Source organism: Coregonus lavaretus, assembly GCF_964263955.1.
Source record: "Coregonus lavaretus genome assembly, contig: HAP1_SCAFFOLD_255, whole genome shotgun sequence".
Lineage (NCBI taxonomy): Eukaryota > Metazoa > Chordata > Actinopteri > Salmoniformes > Salmonidae > Coregonus > Coregonus lavaretus.
In genome coordinates, this window is record NW_028157546.1 from 418,051 (window position 1) to 439,799 (window position 21,749).

The window sequence follows — 21,749 nt, forward strand, 5'->3', positions numbered from 1 at the left end:
GCACGTACAGCAGGCATTCTGTCTCTTGGTAAATATGACCTTATTGCCCCTGTGAACTGTTGCCTTACACAAGTTAGTGAGTTGAGTTGTCGCCTTATTGCCTTCTACCTGGTTACGGCTTTACACACCTTGTGCATTTTCAATATATTTCAATTTGTGCATCAACAAGTTACATCCAAATCAATAAATCGATGAGCATTGTTTGTTTTGTGGCCAATTTTAAAGATAGCTGAAGGCCAGTAGCTGAAGGCTAGTTGAAGGCCAGTAGCTGAAGGATAGTTGAAGGACCAGTAGCTGAAGGCTAGCTGAAGGCCAGTAGCTGAAGGCCAGTAGCTGAAGGCTAGTTGAAGGCCAGTAGCTGAAGGCTAGTTGAAGGCCAGTAGCTGAAGGCTAGTTGAAGGCCAGTAGCTGAAGGCTAGTTGAAGGCCAGTAGCTGAAGGCTAGCTGAAGGCTAGCTGAAGGCCAGTAGCTGAAGACTAGCTGAAGGCCAGTAGCTGAAGGCTAGCTGAAGACTAGCTGAAGGCTAGCTGAAGGCCAGTAGCTGAAGGCTAGCTGAAGACTAGCTGAAGGCCAGTAGCTGAAGGCTAGCTGAAGGCCAGTAGCTGAAGGCTAGCTGAAGGCTAGCTGAAGACTAGCTGAAGACTAGCTGAAGACTAGCTGAAGGCCAGTAGTTATTTTAGAAATGGTTTATGTCTGTATGCTGCTCACTGAGTTAAGCCATGAAGAAAACACTCTTCATTTTATTTTCTATTGCGGTGGAAAGCTGACTAAATAAATTATGATGTTGAATGACATCCTGGTATGATATGACAATACTAATTATTACTTTTGAGAATATGTATATAGTTTGTATGTTGCTGTAAATACTACATCCCCAGTTCGCTGTGGTATCACCCTGCTCATTTTGTACATTTTAATGTGAAAAATATGTTGTACATATTACAGATTTGTTTTATTTATTTCTATATATACATATATAAATATCTTGATTGGATGTTTTCTATTCCCAAGCTCTAATGTCTAATGTGAATGGTTACACAGTTGTTAATATTGTCCCATCATCATAACCAACCAACCAATGTTCATTATCTTGATTAATTATCCATTGAATCATTATCTTGGTTGTGTGAATGGCTTCCTTGGACACCTGTAGGCTTATGGGTCATTGTCGTTAGCACACCTGTAACCTGTGGCCTATGACCAGTGATAGAGGATGATGCACATTTACAGTAACACTACTAGTACTGAACAATGGTGTAAAGTTCAGATCCATTATATATAAATATATCTATGGTTCAGGTGAAGTTAATGTTTGTTCTGTTAAATTGTTCTGTTTTCATTCAAAGCTGATTGAAGATGTTACATTGTATAGACTAAATTGCCCTTGTTGTGCAGTGTCATATGACATGAGTTATGGTTATGGTTATCAGTTATGGTTATAAGTTATGGTGTGTAAAGCACAATGTTGTGTATCACCCTAAGATGTACGAGTCCACAGGACAGAGCACCAACTGCAGCTTGCCTGTTACATGCAAATTGCTCTTCTTGTTGATTCTTAATTTTCCTGTTCAGCGAATCGAATCTCAAAGTGACCATTGTTTTGTTTGTGTTGTGTTTATTTTGTTAAATAAAAGATAAATCATTATGAAGTTTTATCTGTCACGTCTCTTTAATCTCATTGCACAGATACTGTCTTCCTTGTATGGCTGTGTCATCGTTAGAAAAAAATACAGAACTTGTACTTAACGTTCTAGCCACTGAACATATTAATCAACCAGTTCCTGATAATGGTGGTAAGCCAATCTAATAAGGTTTTTCGATGTAGATAACGAAGGATGTTGGTTGCAGGCTTTCAGTCGTACAGTTTTTCGGGACATAGGCCTAAGCTACAACTATTTGTTCTCAGTCAGTTGTTGTTAATGTTTCCTCTAGTATCATAAGGTTGGTTTTTGTGCGCAGTATCGCATTCAGTCTCTCACTGACATCATCTCCTTCCCCCCAGTGTGTCTGTGTTACAAATCCCCTTCCCACCAGTGTAAGTCCAGATATTGTTATCACGTGTCAAGGACTAATAACAAGGTATAAAAGAAATAGAGCCGGCACACTCATAAGCTCCACCTCGTACCTTTACAAATAAACAAACAATGTTTGATCAGGACCTGATGAAGATCCTTGCAGGATCTAAACGTTGCTTGTTTGTGAATAAAGGCGCGTGGTGGAGCTTATGAGTGTGGCGGCTCTATTTCTTTTATACCAACTTTTTTCAGCCCTGCACCCCACTACAGGATGTCCGTTTGATCACACTTGACTACTAATAACAAGGAATGCAATGTGCAGGCTGTGTGTTCTTAGCCAATTTAAGCACGTTTTTAAACTCACTCTGTGGGTCAGAGGTAGGAGTACTGCAGTGTTGAGAACAGCCTAGAACTTTGGTCTAACATTTCCTGCCCCAATATGTCAAGGTCACCCAATTATATTCTGTTCTATGATAATCCAGTCATTTCCAGTGAAAAATTAAGTGCTTGCGACCCAGTCATTTTTATTACACAATAGAGTTTTATGTATTTGTAACAAGGAAATTAGAAAATTCTGGAAAGCTCCTCAGAAAGAAGAACCTTCCAGTCAAGAATGACTCAACTGTACCCTATGTGTAATCTCAAGCTCCTGAAAGCCTCCAACTGGATAGCTAGGGATAAACTCATACTAACCTCACTGCAGTATTACAGGGTATTTCAGTAACCTCACTGAAATGGGTTATTTAGGACAATTACAGTGCAGAGAGATTGATGAATGCGCACATTGTAGCGGTTCATGTTCTCTTTTGAAGTGGTTAATTGAGAACCACCCAAAGTGTACAGTAGGTCTCCCAGACAGTCCCTTCACTTTAGAGCTGTTCAAAGCGAAACATCATGACCTTGCAATGATGGTTTGATTCAAGTTACAGTACATTGGTTTTCCCGGAGTCATCACTTGTCTTTGCAACGGAGAATGTGATAGGTAAGGATGTATTCAAGGGTGTATTAAGGGTGTGTATAAAGGTGTTTCTCTCAACAAGTTGTGTGAGGAATTGCCAGTAAACCTTTATACTACCGGTCAAAAGTTTTAGAACACCTACTCATTCAAGGGTTTTTCTTTATTTTTTACTATTTTCTACATTGTAGAATAATAGTGAAGATATCAAAACTATGAAATAACACATATGGAATCATGTAGTAACCAAAAAAGTGATCAACAAATCAAAATATATTTTATATTTGAGATTCTTCAAATAGCCACCCTTTGCCTTGATGACAGCTTTGCACACTCTTGGCATTCTCTCAACCAGCTTCATGAGGTAGTCATCTGGAATGCATTTCAATTAACAGGTGTGCCTTCTTAAAAGTTAATTTGTGGAATGTATTTCCTTCTTAATGCATTTGAGCCAATCAGTTGTGTTGTGACAAGGTAGAGGGGTATACAGAAGATAGCCCTATTTGGTAAAAGTCCATATTATGGCAAGAACAGCTCAAATAAGCAAAGAGAAATGACAGTCCATCATTACTTTAAGACATGAAGGTCAGTCAATACGGAACATTTCAAGAACTTTCTTCAAGTGCAGTCGCAAAAACCATCAAGCGCTATGATGAAACTGGCTCTCATGAGGACCGCCACAGGAAGTTACCTCTGCTGCAGAGGATAAGTTCATTAGAGTTACCAGCCTCAGAAATTGCAGCCCAAATAAATGCTTCACAGAGTTCAAATAACAGACACATCTCAACATCAACTGTTCAGAGGAGACTGTGTGAATCAGGCCTTCATGGTCGAATTGCTGCAAAGAAACCACTACTAAAGGACACCAATAATAAGAAGAGACTTGCTTGGGCCAAGAAACACGAGCAATGGACATTAGACCTGTGGAAATGTGTCCTTTGGTCTGGAGTCCAAATTGAGATTTTTGGATCCAACCGCTGTGTCTTTGTGAGACACGGTGTGGGTGAACGGATGATCTCTGCATGTGTATTTCCAACCGTAAAGCATGGAGGAGGAGGTGTTATGGTGTGAGGGTGCTTTGCTGGTGACACTGTCTGTGATTTATTTAGAATTCAAGGCACACTTAACCAGCATGGCTACCACAGCATTCTGCAGCGATACGGCATCCCATCTGGTTTGGCTTAATGGGACTATCATTTGTTTTTCAACAGGACAATGACCCAACACACCTCCAGGCTGTGTAAGGGCTATTTTACCAAGAAGGAGAGTGATGGAGTGCTGCATCAGATGACCTGGCCTCCACAATCCCCCGACCTCAACCAAATTGAGATGGTTTGGGATGAGTCGGACCGAATAGTAAAGGAAAAGCAGCCAACAAGTGCTCAGCATATGTGGGAACTCCTTCAAGATTATTGGAAAAGCATTCCAGGGGAAGCTGGTTGAGAGAATGCCAAGAGTTTGCAAAGCTGTCATCAAGGCAAAGGGTGGCTATTTGAAGAATCTCAAATATAAAATATATTTTGATTTGTTTAACACTTTTTTTGGTTACTACATGATTCCATATGTGTTATTTCATAGTTGTGATGTCTTCACTATTATTCTACAATGTAAAAATAAAGAGAAACCCTTGAATGAGTAGGTGTTCTAAAACTTTTGAACGGTAGTGTACATCTAAATGAATTTCCATCCAGACTTCAGATAATAAAATGCATAAAGTGGTGGAGATCAGAAAATAAAAAACCTGGATTGATCTGGCTGTGAGACTACCCATAAATGTCCCCCGAGCATGGAATTACACACATGGGTGAGTTCTAGAATCTAGAACACCTCAGAACTGAAGAACTGTAGAACTGTCAGTAGTGTAGATGGTCTCATATACAGACACACCCAAACAAACCATAGACAACACCCCATCATCATTTAACATCATCCATAATTCATCCATAATGATGGATCATCCCTCCCTCCTCCCACTCTTTTCTCTATACACCAGAGACTCAATCAGCGCTCTACTTGCATAATGGAACAGAGAGAGAGTTCCGGAACACGGGAATTGTAATGGGGAATAGACCACCTATAGTGAGTTGTGGGAAGTTGTGGGAAGATAATCTACACTTATAGCTAGCTCTCTATTGAAATCAGAAGAGAACTCTGCAACATTACAGTCATTGGTTCATGATTGCTTTAACAGCTGGGGACTTTTGCTTGGAAACTAAACCAGAGAGGGAGCAGGGATTGGACAAGCAAAGATCATACCACCAGTGGCGTGTATTCATGGATACCGAGGGAAACCAGGCTTCCCCAAAAAATTTACCAAGAAAAAAATGAACAAATAATGTAAAATAATGTATCTTTTGTCTCTGTGTTTCATCATTTTCCTTCAATTCGCAAGAGGCTGAATGTATCTCACCGGAGAAAGCATCCGAGCGAGCGAAACAGCGCCCCTCTGTCTCTGTATGTGTAGGCCATCTATCTGTTGCTGTCTGGTCCAAAATAGTATGACATTGTTGCCACCGTAGCATTGAATGCAAGGGAAGCCAGCGAGCATTTGGCCTCCCTTCATAAAAAAAAGTATAAAATAATAGCCAATCAGCGTTGAGCTAAACTGAGCGAGCTCAACTGTGAATGGTCCTGGTGCACCAAAAATAAAGTGTCAAGGGAAGCCAGTTTGGATTTGGCGTCACTCCTATTAAAATCGCATCGAGAGCATACGTCATTGACAGAAACAACATGAATTGTTGCGTCTCATAGTGTTGTTGTCCTCCGGTGGCTAGCTAGCTAGCTAAAATTGGCCCTTTCCTAAATTAGCCATGGATAGAGATAGGGATTTGGACTTGTGGTTTTACTTAATTCTCCGTACTGGCCAATGATTATAATTGCGATTCTGATCCAACGATAAATTCATACATTGTGCCCCTGGTCTGAGAGGATGGAAGTTCAACATGTAGCTAGATGTAGTAGGCTAATGTTAACTAGCTGGCCTGGCGCATCGTTGCCTATGAAAGGAAGTTAGGCTAGCGAGCAAGCATTTTAGCCAGGTAGGCTAGGACAACAAAAAATAAAAGCGTGTACTGTATGACAGAGTGACAGACTGTTTCGTCAACATGAAAGAGAGGAGGATGGCATTGCCGTTTGTTTACAAGTCGGGTGAGTCAACATTTTCTTTCTACTTGCACGAACGTGCACGCACGCATGCACGCATACACACACACACACACACACGTACACAGACATCAGAACCATGGACAGCCAAATCATATTTAGCTTACATTGATTGGACAAAACTGTTTTTGGTATCTTTTCGTTGTCACTGTATTAGACTAAGCATAGGTGATTAGTTGATGTTGAAGTTGAAATGATGCTGGAATAGTGGAGGCAGCTCCTGTTTCCTTTGCGACTTGCGGTAAACTCTCCGTGGTTCTAAATCAATAGTTGATTAGTGGTCCGAAAATGTCGGAAACATGAACTTGCTGTTTGTGACAGACAATATGTTTTGTTGACTTCACCGGACAGATGTTGCTCTTCGGTTTTGTGATGAAACAAAGATGTGGTTTAATTTATTCTGCAACTGTGTCTTCTTATTGTCTTGGCCTTAGGCCTATATATCACGGTGGCAAGGCATATGAACGAACAGGTTATAGAGCAAACAACGTAATTATCACAACAGATAGGGTGTAGTATGGCTTTTTATTTCGGGCTTCTCCAGTTATTTTGCCCACAAGCCACTACTGCACATCACTCATTGACAAGAGTGACAAGCAAAAGTCACACCATTAAGTGTCATTGACAAGAATGTTCACTTTAGGGGCTGGTCATAGCTAGCTGATACTTAAAAGAGTCCAGTTATACCAGTCCTTCAAATAGACCAACCCCTATCCTTCAAACAGACACCACTGTCTAACAATCAACCCCCAACTCTAACACCTGGGGCCGAATGTGTCAAGCGTCTCAGAGTAGGAGTGGTGTTCTAGGATCAGGGCACGTATCCACAAAGCATGTCAGAGTAGGAGTGTTGATCTAGGATCAGGTCCTCTCTTGTCCATTTAATCCTATTAATGGTTAAAAGGCTAAACTCACCCTAGATCAGCCCTCCTGCTCTGAGACTCTGTGAATACTGGCTCTGGTCCCCCCTGTCCATGTAATCTTATTAATTCACAGCACTCCTGCTCTGAGACATTTGATACATTGTACATACAGCCCCTTATCTCCTTCCTAGACACAAGAGAGAATGCATCTGTGTACTGTAGATAAAGCCAAGGGCTTGGATCCTATTACGGCAGGCAAAATTAAGGAGGGTTGTCTCATTATGACTCAATACTCTCTCTCACTCCCCAACACAATCTGTCTGCATGGTAACTCCTAGTACTAACCCTGACTAATAGCAATGTTGCAATGTTTCCTGTCTTTTCTCTCACTATAGTCAAAAATACGACACATATATGTCAACATGATCCATTTTAAGTCTTCAAGGTGTGCTATTATAGCACATATTACTATATACAGTGCCTTGCAAAAGTATTCAGACCCCTTGGATTTCTTCACACTTTATTGTGTTACAAAGTGGGATTCAAATTGATTTAATTGTCATTTTGTTATTAACAATCTACACAAAATACTCTGTAATGCACAGGAGGTTGGAGGCACCTTTATTGGGGAGGACGGGCTCGTGGTAATGGCTGGAGTGGAATAGGTGGAATGGTATCAAATACATCAAACACATGGTTTCAACGTGTTTGTGTTTGATGCCATTCCATTCGCTCCATTCCAGCCATTATTATGAGCCGTCCTCCCCTCAGCAGCCTCCACTGCTGTAATGTCAAAGTGAAAGAAAAATTAGAAATTAGTATAGTCATTGCTTAAGTATTCAGCTCCCCGATACATGTTAGAAACATATTTGGCATTGATTACAGCTGTGAGTCTTCTTGGGTAAGTTTATAAGAGCTTTGCACACCTGAATTGTGCAATACTTGCCCATTATTATTTTCAAAATTCTTAAAGCTCTGTCAAGATGTTGGGGATCATGGCTAGACAACTATTTTCAGGACTTGTCATAGATTTTCAAGCAGATTTAAGTCCAAACTGTAACTTGGCCACTTTCACTGTCTTTTGGTAAGCAACTCCAGTGTAGATTTGGCCTCGTGTTTTAGGTTATTGTCCTGCTGACAGGTGAATTAATCTCCCAGTGTCTGGTGGAAAGCAGACTGAACCAGGTTTTCCTCTAGGATTTTGCCTTTGCCTTACCTCCATTCAGTTTCTTTTTTATCCTGAAAAACTCCCCAGTCCTTAACGATTACAAGCATACCCATAACATGATGCAGCCACCACTATGCTTGAAAATATTGAGAGTGGTAATCAGTAATGTGTTGTATTGGATTTGCCCCAAACATAACACGTTGTATTCAGGACAAAAAGTGAATTGCTATGCCACATTTTTTGCAGTATTAGTTGAGTGCCTTGTTGCAAACAGCATGCATGTTTTGGAATATTTTTTAAAATTATGTACAAGCTTCCTTCTTTTCACTCTCCTATCACAGCCATTCAACTCTGTAACGGTTTTAAAGTCACCATTGGCCTCATGGTGAAATCTCTGAGCGGTTTCCTTCCTCTCCGGCAACTGAGTTAGGAAGGACGCCTGTATCTTTGTAGTGACTGGGTGTATTGATACACCATCCAAAGTGGAATTAATAACTTCACCATGCTCAAAGGAATATTCAATGTCTGCTTTATTATTTTTTTATACCAATCTACCTCACAATATTTCTGTCAGGTTTTTGTGCGGTACCTATGCATGTGCAAAACGTTAGCCAACATTTATAATAATGTATGCCATTTAGCAGACGCCTTTACCTAAAGTGGCTTATAAAAAGTGATTGCATACATTTTCGTATTAGTGGCCCCAGCAGGCTCCAGTGGGACATTTACTTTGTAAAATTTTACTGTAGATCAACAGTCTTTTGATATATCTTTGAATTCAACATATAACTGCAATACAAAGCTTGGGGTGCAATTCTGGGGGCGTTTTGCCAGTAATTGATTGATGCAGTATCTTTCTTTATTTTCTATTTTTGGCCCAACCGTCACTCCCCTTCATTAGATGCAGAATGTTGTACTGAAGCTGAGCTATACTAGTGTAATGATGGGTAAAATGACACCTGCAGGTAAAACAGGTGAAAGTGCAGAGCAATGGAAATTATACAGGGTCTCTATCCACATACACTACATCAGCATCACTGTTGACAGATGCACATAGTTATCGCCCTTTATAGCCATTCAAATTAGTCTAGATCCACAGTGTGCTAGACCCCTATGGCTTTAAGATACACACTGAAACACAGGTGACAAACAATGTTTGTCCCCAGGGGATAGGCTCGTAGACAACACTATCTCCTGTATCTTCACCTCACCTGACTATTTACATATTGCCATTCCGCCGTCTCCTATTGGCCAGCGATGTCACAAAGGGGCGGGGTTAGAACATCACACCACTGTGACAGTCTACGAGGGGGAGTGTCTTGTGACAGGTAGTCACTTCAGGAACAGGAACAACAGGTCGCTAGCCAGGTTACCAAACAGAACAGAGTGGTACTGGCTGTACTGGTCTGGTGATAAGCAATAACAATAGTCTCTGTCTCAGAGACCCAAAGACTAACACCAGCCACCACCCAGAGCAATGTTTCCTCGGGGGCTACAGGGGAGGATACACTTTGACACACACTGCTGTACTCAATCAAACACACCCAGACACACGTAGGCCTACTATTCATCAATCATGGAAAATACAAGTTCTACCATCAATATGTTCAGTGGTGGCTCTCCACTGTGGAAAATTGGTGGGAGTGAGAGCAAGACTGGTCAAGAACATCACCACTTAGCTGGTCCATTACCTTTCCCCATATGCCCCAGTCAGACCTGTACATACCATGGTGAAGTCTGAGGGCTAAATGAACTGAGCTTGTGATGTTTTGACACATATCAATATGAAGGGGAGATGATTTGACTGGCACACGTGTTCTTAACTAGGTCATGACAATAGCAGCTACGTCTGTTGTGTATGTCTACCTCTGTATGGCTCTCAGCAGTGCACTGAATGAACAATAGAATGTACATAGAATGTTCAGTCATATCGACCCACTAGATGGCCAAGCTGCAAAGTCAAAATTGGCTATATCATAAAAATGTATGGACATTTTCTTTGCTTTTTGGTCTTCATTTAAGGTTTGGGTTAGGCATAAGGTTAGCAGTGTGGTTACGGTTAGGTTTAAAATCAGATGAAGATAAATTGAAGAATAGGTGGGCCTTCCGACTTTGCAATTTGGCCAGACAGTGACGACCCTCTAAAGAGTAGGCTAAAGCAGGGTTTCTTAAACTACAGGTCCGGACCCAAAGTGGGCCCTGGGTTTGTGAGAGGTGGGTCGCGAGTTATGAGAATACATCTATAATCACACACTATTTCTTCTTAATTTGGGTCGTTGGAAGACGATTTGGGTCACGGTCAATTTCTCATTTGGGTCTCGAGCTGATAAAGTTTAAGAACCCCTAGGATAGATAGTAGCAAGAAGCTACTGTTAAACAGTTTAACTTTTTGACCTACTGCATAGTAAAACCTAGATATGTAAAGAGGAAAAGTCATTTGTTTCCTTTGGAGTCTGTCTGACCTACAAAGCGTTTCCATATGTTATTGTTGGACCTCCAAGTACCCCATATGGGGAATATGGGAAGGCTACTGCAGTCAGTCAAGTCTGCATCTGAAATGGCACCCTAGTCTCTATATAGTGCACTACTTTTGACAAGTATGGAATAGGGTGCCATTTGAGACACATCCTAAGGCTGCAGCGGTGATGGCATTTCCTTCTGGCTTCACATCTAGGCCACCACAACACGGGAGGAAGAAGAGGTTAGATTAAGAATAGTGGGGTTTAATGTTGATGTTTACATTTTTCACAGCTCTCCCTCTCTTCCTGTAGCCCATGCTTGATTTGGAGTGTGGGAGTGACTTTTTTAAAGTTTAAAATCAAACATTGCTAAACTTTGATTTGGATAAACATATTTGTCTAAAAACAGGTCAAGTTAAGGGTGACTAGCAAAGATGGCAGTTGGCCTGCAGTAAGATGGCAGTTGGCCTGCAATAAGATGACAGTTGGCCTGCAGTAAGATGGCAGTTGGCCTGCAGTAAGATGACAGTTGGCCTGCAGTAAGATGACAGTTGGCCTGCAGTAAGATGACAGTTGGCCTGCAGTAAGATGACAGTTGGCCTGCAGTAAGATGGCAGTTGGCCTGCAGTAAGATGGCAGTTGGCCTGCAGTAAGATGGCAGTTGGCCTGCAGTAAGATGGCAGTTGGCCTACAGTAAGATGACAGTTGGCCTGCAGTAAGATGACAGTTGGCCTGCAGTAAGATGACAGTTGGCCTGCAGTAAGATGACAGTTGGCCTGCAGTAAGATCGCAGTTGGCCTGCAGTAAGATGGCATTTGGCCTACAGTAAGATGGCATTTGGCCTGCAGTAAGATGGCTTTTGGCCTTCATTAAATGACTAAAACAAACAATGTGTGGTCTGAAAGGTGCACTAAGCATTCCTTAGTTTGCAAGTCACCCATTGGCCCACATCTGACCCTTTATTATTTTATAGATATGCCACAGCCTTTGTGAATGTAGCATGTGTGTTTCACTAAGGCATGGCTGTCTAGTTTATGGCTCAAATAGGGCTACAATCAATTCTCCTATCTGTGGGTTGGATATGGCTACTTCAAGCTGGTGCAAACAAAGCTTTTGGACAAAAGGAGCAAGAAGTTGTTTGAGATTGACGCATGTCCCAACCCTCCCATAACATCCACAACTCCTACATGGAAGTCTGTTGTTGGCCACAATGAGAGTTCAGTGACCAGCCGGAGGAAGACATGACAGGGATGTAGCTCAGTTGGTAGAGCATGGCGTTTGCAACGCCAGGGTTGTGAGTTTGATTCCCACGGGGGGCCAGTATGAAAAATACAAAAAATAATGTATGCAATCACTAACTGTAAGTCGCTCTGGATAAGAGCGTCTGCTAAATGACTAAAATGTAAATGTAATGACAGCACCCTCCTCAGGGGATAGGTACTCAGTGTAAAGACAATTAGTACACAGCTGGGCCCACTAATTGCTTTGTGTCTCACTCTATAAAGGTGTGCCAGGAGATGAGCTTGGGGCTGGGAGCATACACGGGGACCTGTGAGGATGTCGTACTTGCCTACTTCAGAGAAAGCGGCTGCTTCTGATTCACCTTGGCTCTGGGTTAAGCAAGGCAGGCTATAGGTAGAGAGAAGCGTTCCCCCTGTAAATGTTATGTGTAGACGATAGTCTAAAGATGCGTGAAGCCTTTTGTTGTTTTGTTTTCCCTGTTTGGCCACGGCCTTTAGGTCAACTGCTTTGTTTATTTGTATTCCTTTTTTTTCGCTGTTGTTTCAGCGGTGGACGCTACCCTGTACTGGAATCATTTTGTCAGGTGAAAGAACCCATTTATTGACAATAAAAAAAGCAAAGGAACCACAACCACTGCCTCCGGTCTGTTCATTTCATGCCTCCCGCCTCTGTTAGGGTGTTTCGGACAAGCTGATCTGTCACAATATATATTTCAAGATTAATACTATTTGAACCCAGGTCTAGACAAATCCTTATAGGCCTTTGTGAAAGGCCAGGGTTTTGTAATGAAATAGTAAAGTAGAAAATATACATTTGTCAGATCATTTTGGGTGGGTTTGACTTTGAGGAGAAACGTGAGTTGTTTGTTAGCTGCTTTGTTGCAAGATTCCAAAAGTGACCTCAGAGCAATAAATATCTTACAAAACATCTTGAAAGAAGTAATGCCTGTTAAAAGTCAAGGTCATCAGGTCAAAATAAATGTAGTTGGGAAAAGCCCCAGCCATCTAAAGTCAATTCTAGGTATGTGAAGTAGAAAATAAGAGCCAGGATTGACTTGACAAGATGAGAGTACAAATATTAAATAATTCAAGATCACATGAAACTGTTATCTACAGACCATGGAGTCTATAGACTGTATGGCAGTGGAGGCTGCTGAGGGGAGGACGGCTCATAATAATGTCTGTAAAGAAGCAAATGGAATGGCATCAAACAGATGGAAACCATGTGTTTGTATTTGATACCATTCAACTTATTCCACTCCAGCCATTACTACGAGCCCGTCCTCCCCAATTAAGGTGCCACCAGCGCTGTATGGTACAGAATAGATAGGTGCTTTTTTGCGATCGTTACTTTTCTAATGTACTTCTGCGCTCTTGTGGAAGTCGTGATTATTGCGCTAAAAGTTCCTACCTACATTTCTGCATCTGTTGCGCCATCTCGTGAAATAATCGAGCAGTGTGTCCAGGCCACTTTTTTTCCATACAGGTGAGTGCGATGCTGTAAATGTTTTACCTGGAGGCCCGTGACGTCAGATCTGACGTATTCCTTCAAGAACAGGAACCATGGAAGCCATGAGTACATTTATCCAAATGTAGACAACTTTAATGGCGAAAATAAACGCTTAAAAATTTAACTTGAATCTAAGCAGACAAAGCTTGTAGTGGTTGAAATACTTGCGGAGTGATCCATTTGGTACTGATAATGTCTGCCTCAGCTGTCTTCGTTCTGGACTTGAAAGGAAAGGTAAGATCACTTCTCATTTTGATTGTAGCGATTGATAACGTTATAAACAATGTCCGTTTTAGGTTGACTTGATCTTAACTCGCTTTTGTTTGGGATTGTAATCGAGTTTGTTCAACGTTTGCACTTGCCATAAAACATGAATAGATGGCCAAGTCGTTAAAGATTAATTAGTAGCCTGTGACAGTTCCATTCAAGCTTTGCACAAGTTACTTCCGGACACAAGTGGATGGAAACAGGTCATAAGGCCAGTGGCTGCATCCTTCTTAGACTTGACAAATTCTTATACCGGGGTTATGAAAAAAACTGCCACAAAATAATGATATATCATTTCCAAACATGAAAGTGAATATAGTAAGTGAGTCAAAGTTGCCTGGCACCTGTCATCTTGTGTACATGGGGGGCCAGTATGAAAATTAAAAAATAATGTATGCACTCACTAAATGTAAGTCGCTCTGGATAAGAGCGTCTGCTAAATGACTAAAATGTAAATGTAAAATGTACACTGTAGAAGGATAGTGCAAATATGAACACATTATAAATCACGTTTGGTTTGGCAGACAACACTGTAATTCCTATTGTAAACAGAAGAGAATGCTCTCTTCAGTTTTCTTATCCACAAACAAACATTGAACACAAAACCAGTATAGCCTGAATCTCTCACAGCTAGAGGTGTAATTTGATAAACAGATTCCATCCTTCTACAATAGGCCTAGAAGTCATGGGAGGGGAAAGAGGACATGGTTTCAGGTGGCACAACAGCAAAAGGTTGTACTATGCTACATGCAAATTAGTAGGCCTAGGCAACTATATTCAGCCGCCGTCCGATTTTGGTCGGAGCAGATGGTCGAGGGGCTAGAACATAATTATAATAATTTGTACACTGCAAATTGACCATAACTAAGCCCAAAAAGAGGTTGTATTTGAAAATACATTTACATTTGTACATTTAGCAGACGTTCTTATCCAGAGCGACTTACAGTTAGTGCATACATTATTTTTTTCATACTGGCCCCCCGTGGGAATCGAACCCACAACCCTGGCGTTGCAAACGCCATGCTCTACCAACTGAGCTACATCCCTGCCGGCCATTCCCTCCCCTACCCTGGGCCAATTGTGCGCCGCCCCATGGGTCTCCCGGTCGCGGCCGGCTACGACAGAGCCTGGATTCGAACCAGGATCTCTAGTGACCACTGCGCCACTCGGGAGAGAAATAACAACTTCAATTTCATACCTTGATTACATTGAGACATGATCACTAAATTAAACTCAATTTAAGCTGAATTCTTGGTGATGTTACCTCATCACCTCTCACCCATTGACCTCTGTTACATTACCTCATCACCTCTCTGACCATTGACCTCTGAAACATAACCTCATTACTTCTCTCACCCATTGACCTCTAGTAGGACCCAGAGTTTTTTTTACAGTCACGTTACATGGTTAGGAAAAACTCAGGTGCCTTAAGTGTGACCTCTGACAAATATGGTGTGTTATTGTTGTTATTTCCCTATTCATTTTCCCCTTACCCTGCAGGTGCTGATATGTCGGAACTACAAGGGCGACGTGGACATGGCTGAGATTGACCATTTCCTGCCTTTACTCATGACACAGGAAGAGGAGGGGCTTACTTGTCCAATCATGTCGCACGGCAACGTTCACTTCCTGTGGATCAAGCACACCAACCTGTACTGTATCCTTATAACGAGTTTAGTCGCTAGCCAGTTAAAAGTTAATCATTAACATTTTGTAACCTGTATAAATAATGTGTTAGCTTTACTAATGAGAAATGCCACAAAAATAGAACCTACACAAAGACAAATATTTATTTTTCCCTAGAGTAAAGATGATAATGAACTTCTTAAACATATTACCCTAGGAGCTTAGAATAAGCCTGAATGTGTTCTATCTACCTTGACGTGACGCTCTAACAGTGGTGGCCACTACCAACAAGAACTCCAATGCCTCTCTGGTCTACGCCTTCCTCTATAAAGTGGTTGAGGTGAGTCAGAGGTCTGTCTGTGTTGTCTTGACAACTGCATTGCTGTCATTTTCACTCCAATGGCTAAGTCAGAAGTGTTTTTCTCTACCAAAAGACCTGCATAATTTGTCTACTGGTTTCTCCCTACACATTTGACATAACATGTTCCTAACATTATCATAATTCACATGTTATTATTGAGGTTGCCAATCGATGTTATTTTGTTTCCAGGTGTTCACAGAGTACTTTACAGAGTTGGAGGAGGAGAGCATACAGGACAACTTTGTAGTGGTCTATGAGCTACTGGATGAGCTCATGGACTTTGGCTTCCCCCAGACCACCGACAGCAAGATCCTGCAGGAGTGAGTGACACCCGCTCACTTACTTACTTGCTTATGGCTGTCCATTGATGTCGATGATGATGCTGCTCACATACCCTGTTACACACATGTTCCCTGTTACAATATAGTAAATTAGTCATACAGGTGTACTGGGTAAATGCATGCAAAGTCACACGGAGACACAAAGGTACAACTTTAATAGACAGATACTGTTTCTAGACCCAACACCACAAAGTAAGGACAAGTTTTGGGACTTCTGAAAGTTCAATTGTTTTCGTAACGTCAGACTGACTGTCTCTACTACAGGTACATTCAGACTGTTATCTTGACCCCAGATCTGTTTGTGCTGTCTTGCCAACTCCTGATCCTTGACATTTATTGTCATACAAAACAGATCTGGGATCAGGCTACTGATATCCATACTGTCTGTCTCTCCAGGTACATCACCCAGGAGGGCACCAAGCTGGAGGTGGCTAAGACCAAGGTTCCCACCACCGTCACCAACGCCGTGTCCTGGAGGTCAGAGGGCATCAAGTACAAGAAGAACGAGGTCTTCATCGATGTCATCGAGTCCATCAACTTACTGGTGAGTGGTATACCATAAGGATGTTGGGTTTGATACATGTAGATGTTAGACAGATTTGAGCTGGTTTCATTCTGTCTTCATTTGCAGTGTAGTGAATTTGAATTTGCTTGCATTTGGGCAATATCAATAATTGTTATAATTGATTTGGTGTATAATGCTTGAGTCTCCATAGGAAGATATTGATAACTGAAAATGAAAATACCAATAACCTTTGCTTTCTGAGTAATTGATTATTTAAATGATTAAAGCTGGAATCCTTAATTGGTGGAACTGCCACGTCTGTTTGCGATATTACAACAACAAAGAAGTTACTGCAAACAACGAACACTGTTTTTTTCCTCAGACACCATTGCACGCGCGAACAGCAGAATATGTAGGCCTACTGCAATTTTTTTCCTCCTACTGCCGGACGCTCCTCTCCTCCATTTCTCCTCCACAAAACAAAAACAATACCAAAGGCGCTGGGGTGAACAGTGGCGCTGTTTCCCCTAATGTGGATTCGATCTTTAATTGACTGTGCATTCTCTCAATAAATCAACTCGCTACTGTATAAAAAGTGTGAGTCTCCATCAGAGGTTGACCCCTGTGTTGTCCGTTGACCCCAGGTGAATGCCAATGGCAGTGTGATGAGCAGTGACATCGTGGGCACCGTCAAGCTGAAGACCATGCTGTCTGGCATGCCTGAGCTGAGACTGGGACTCAATGACCGGGCACTGTTCGCCCTCACTGGCCGTATGTACAGTACACACACAGGCTAGCAGTGAGCACACACACACAGTCACCGCTTCTCAGATGCAATTGCATTTTAGATGTTGATGAAAATTAGTGTGTGTGTGTGTTCAGGAGACAAGGGGAAGACTGTAACAATGGAGGACGTTAAGTTTCACCAGTGTGTTCGTCTGTCCCGTTTCGAGAGTGACCGCACCATCTCCTTCATCCCTCCTGATGGAGAGTCTGAACTCATGTCCTACCGCATCAACACTCACGTGAGTTACATTAATACATTCATATTGTATCCCTGAAAATGTACACGTACAGTGAGGGAAAAAAGTATTTGATCCCCTGCTGATTTTGTACGTTTGCCCACTGACAAATAAATGATCAGTCTATAATTTTAATGGTAGGATTATTTGAACAGTGAGAGACAGAATAACAACAACAAAATCCAGAAAAACGCATGTCAAAAATTTTATAAATTGATTTGCATTTTAATGAGGGAAATAAGTATTTGACCCCTCTGCAAAACATGACTTAGTACTTGGTGGCAAAACCCTTGTTGGCAATCACAGAGGTCAGACGTTTCTTGTAGTTGGCCACCAGGTTTGCACACATCTCAGGAGGGATTTTGTCCCACTCCTCTGCAGATCTTCTCCAAGTCATTAAGGTTTCAAGCCTGACGTTTGGCAACTCGAACCTTCAGCTCCCTCCACAGATTTTCTATGGGATTAAGGTCTGGAGACTGGCTAGGCCACTCCAGGACCTTAATGTGCTTCTTCTTGAGCCACTCCTTTGTTGCCTTGGCCGTGTGTTTTGGGTCATTGTCATGCTGGAATACCCATCCATGACCCATTTTCAATGCCCTGGCTGAGGGAAGGAGGTTCTCACCCAAGATTTGACGGTACATGGCCCCGTCCATCGTCCATTTGATGCGGTGAAGTAGTCCTGTCCCCTTAGCAGAAAAACACCCCCAAAGCATAATGTTTCCACCTCCATGTTTGAGGGTGGGGATGGTGGTGTTGGGGTCATAGGCAGCATTCCTCCTCCTCCAAACACGGTGAGTTGAGTTGATGCCAAAGAGCTCCATTTTGGTCTCATCTGACCACAACACTTTCACCCAGTTCTCTTCTGAATCATTCAGATGTTCATTGGAAAACTTCAGACGGGCCTGTATATGTGCTTTCTTGAGCAGGGGGACCTTGCGGGCGCTGCAGGATTTCAGTCCTTCACAGCGTAGTGTGTTACCAATTGTTTTCTTGGTGACTATGGTCCCAGCTGCCTTGAGATCATTGATTCCTCACCATTCTCATGATCATTGCAACTCCACGAGGTGAGATCTTGCATGGAGCCCCAGGCCGAGGGAGATTGACAGATCTTTTGTGTTTCTTCCATTTGCAAATAATCGCACCAACTGTTGTCACCTTCTCACCAAGCTGCTTGGCGATGGTCTTGTAGCCCATTCCAGCCTTGTGTAGGTCTACAATCTTGTCCCTGACATCCTTGGAGAGCTCTTTGGTTTTGGCAATGGTGGAGAGTTTGGAATCTGATTGATTGATTGCTTCTGTGGACAGGTGTCTTTTATACAAGTAACAAGCTGAGATTAGGAGCACTCACTTTACAAGTGTGCTCCTAATCTCAGCTCTTTACCTGTATAAAAGACACCTGGGAGCCAGAAATCTTTCTGATTGAGAGGGGGTCAAATACTTATTTCCCTCATTAAAATGCAAATCAATTCATAAAATGTTTGACATGCGTTTTCTGGATTTTTTTGTTGTTCTGTCTCTCACTGTTCAAATAAACCTACCATTAAAATTATAGACTGATACTTTTTTTGTCAGTGGGCAAACTTACAAAATCAGCAGGGGATCAAATACTTTTTTCCCTCACTGTATCCCTCATAAATTACCTCTCTAAAAAACCTAATCCCTCCCTCATACATTTTCACTCTTCCATTGCACTGTTACGCTAGTGTACTGAAATCAATACTTGAGTGAGCTATAAGCCCTGTCTGTATCAAGGACAGTGGTGTAGTAGAGGGTAAAAACTGTTTATGCACCATTTTTTATTTTGCGTGAGCACTTACCCACCTTTCTCTGAAAAATGCATTGAAAGTAAAGAGTGTTACTTGACTCACCGCAAACAGCGATCAGCATTTACCCACCTATTTTTCTACCACTACATCACTGATCAAGCAGTATAATGTCTTTCCAGTTGGCAGCAGAACTAACTACATGCTGTGTCCCTACAGGTGAAGCCTCTGATATGGATTGAGTCTGTCATCGAGAAGTTCTCTCACAGTCGAGTGGAGATCATGGTTAAGGTAGTGTTATATAGTAACACTCAATGTATGAATCTATGCATTGTCCTATGCTACAGTTGCCTTTTCCACTTCTATAGGCTAAAGGTCAGTTCAAGAAGCAGTCAGTAGCCAACAATGTGGAGGTGCGGGTGCCCGTCCCCAGTGACGCTGACTCTCCCAAGTTTAAGACCAGTACGGGCCACGCTAAATACGTCCCTGAGAAGAACCTGGCTGTGTGGACCATCAAGTCCTTCCCTGTAAGTATTTCATCCAAGCAGCGCTTCTGTCTCCAGCCATTCTTCGCTGTATGACAAGACTCAAGGCCAAATATATATAGAGCCATTTTTTTTCCCAAGCGAACGCCACGTTCGAGGGATGCGCGCACATCTTTGCAACAAAAAGCTGTGTAGCAGGATAGCTAACCTTGATGTCGGGACCTTAACAGTGAGTGAGTGATGACCATGACAACACGCAAGACTGATGGCTATAGCTATGTTCAACATGTATATTATTCTCCTGGCTTTATCTAGCTCTATTTGTGGCATTTTACCTTGCCTCACTGGCTTGCTAACTTGCTAGGTAATTAATCCTCCGATGACATCTGCGATGTTGTAGACGATAACCATCTGATTAATTGCACGAGCTGCATCTGAAGTCAAGGATTTTGTATCCCACTCCCATGTAAATAAACCCCTTTCAGATTCTGAACTGTGCGCAACTTTTCATGACGTGGCCGCCGGTGGGGAAATGGGTCTATACTGTACCCTAGAATTTAGAACATGAAGGCTCCTGACCTGGAAAAAAACTCCAGGCTCTTAGTCTGGTCAGGACACATCATCAGGAGGAAAAACTCAGGGCCCTATACGAACCATCTCTCTCTTTCCCTAATTTTTCTCTCTGTATCTCTCTCTCCTCTCCCTCTTTTTCTCTCCCCCCTGTTTCTCCCCCCAGGGCGGTAAGGAGTTTCTGATGCGGGCCAGCTTTGGCCTGCCCAGTGTGGAGAATGATGAGATGGAGGGCAAACCTCCCATCACTGTCAACTTTGAGATTCCATACTTCACAGTGTCAGGGATACAGGTGAGCCATGTGTGTGCGTGCATATGAGTATCCTGTATTGACCTTTGAAAACAAGCTTATGCAGAACCAAAGTGGTGACTTACTTAGCATAAACTAGCATAGGCTACATGTGCCTGATTTGGTTAGGCAAAACAAATATCTCAAGTTACACTGACCTGATCTCTCTCCTCTGCTCTCCTCTGTCGCTCTGTGTGAGTTAAGGTGCGGTACATGAAAATTATAGAGAAGAGTGGTTACCAGGCCTTGCCCTGGGTCAGATACATCACACAGAGTGGAGGTAGGACTGCCATGCTCTTTAGATATAGCTTACTCATGTATAGAGAAAAGAGTCCCATCATTTAGTCATAGAGAAAAAATGATTTTTACTTTTTTAAATTAGAACTATAGTATTTATCCTATAGTATTTTTATTGTTCTGTTTTCTTTCATTTAGATTACCAACTACGGAGTAACTTCTAAACCAGGGGTGGCTAGCTTCTTCCTTTGCTTCCAGAGATCATAGCTCAAGGATCAATTTAATTGCACACACAAAAAAAGGAAAATGTCTTTGAATTTCACTGAAATGCTCTGCTTAATAATGTTACTGTATAAGATTGTTTGTGATTTGTACTTTTATTTCATGCAATGTAATTTGAGATTTAACTTGAGATTTTAATTGCTTTACTCATTGTTTAAAAATAATGTTGATATTAAATTATAGCCTTTAAATACATTTGTATGGGTGGGTTTCGTTTGTATATTATTACATTTAATGAACAAAACATTTTAGCTATAAATTGATTGTTTTCTATCATCCAAAATAGTAGCCGCTATTTTAGCCAGAAAGTATATAAAATCACATATCAAACGTTTTTCACACCCATTGGCGCGTTTTAATGACACAACTGTCAATCGCGGGCATTGGTGAATGATTTCTTCAGTAACCCGCCTTTTTTTCTGCCTGACTTTAGGGATTTACTATCAAATTTCAGAAATATGAATGAATGTACCTTGAAGACGTCAACGTCCGCAAAATTGCCCGCCTTCTACGCTATGGCTTCTTATTGGTCGACTCTACTGTTACCACAGTGATACTGTAGCAACTAAGTCATTACTCCACCCACCTCGCCATTCAACGCGCTGATTGGTCGAGATACGTTCTGTCC

At 41.9% G+C, this 21,749-nt stretch overlaps 1 protein-coding gene across 1 annotated transcript; it reads left to right on the forward strand.

Annotated features, from left to right (window-relative positions):
- The first annotated feature begins 13,388 nt into the window (after positions 1 to 13,388).
- Positions 13,389 to 21,316, forward strand: ap1m2 (adaptor related protein complex 1 subunit mu 2). The gene is made up of 12 exons (XM_084199348.1): positions 13,389 to 13,607; positions 15,141 to 15,297; positions 15,539 to 15,606; positions 15,817 to 15,947; positions 16,365 to 16,512; positions 17,118 to 17,244; positions 17,356 to 17,498; positions 19,478 to 19,549; positions 19,627 to 19,785; positions 20,480 to 20,605; positions 20,807 to 20,882; positions 21,038 to 21,316. The coding sequence occupies exons 1-12, from the start codon at positions 13,566 to 13,568 to the stop codon at positions 21,061 to 21,063; spliced, it is 1,275 nt and encodes a 424-aa protein (XP_084055474.1). The 5' UTR covers positions 13,389 to 13,565; the 3' UTR covers positions 21,064 to 21,316.
- The last annotated feature ends 433 nt before the right edge of the window (positions 21,317 to 21,749 follow it).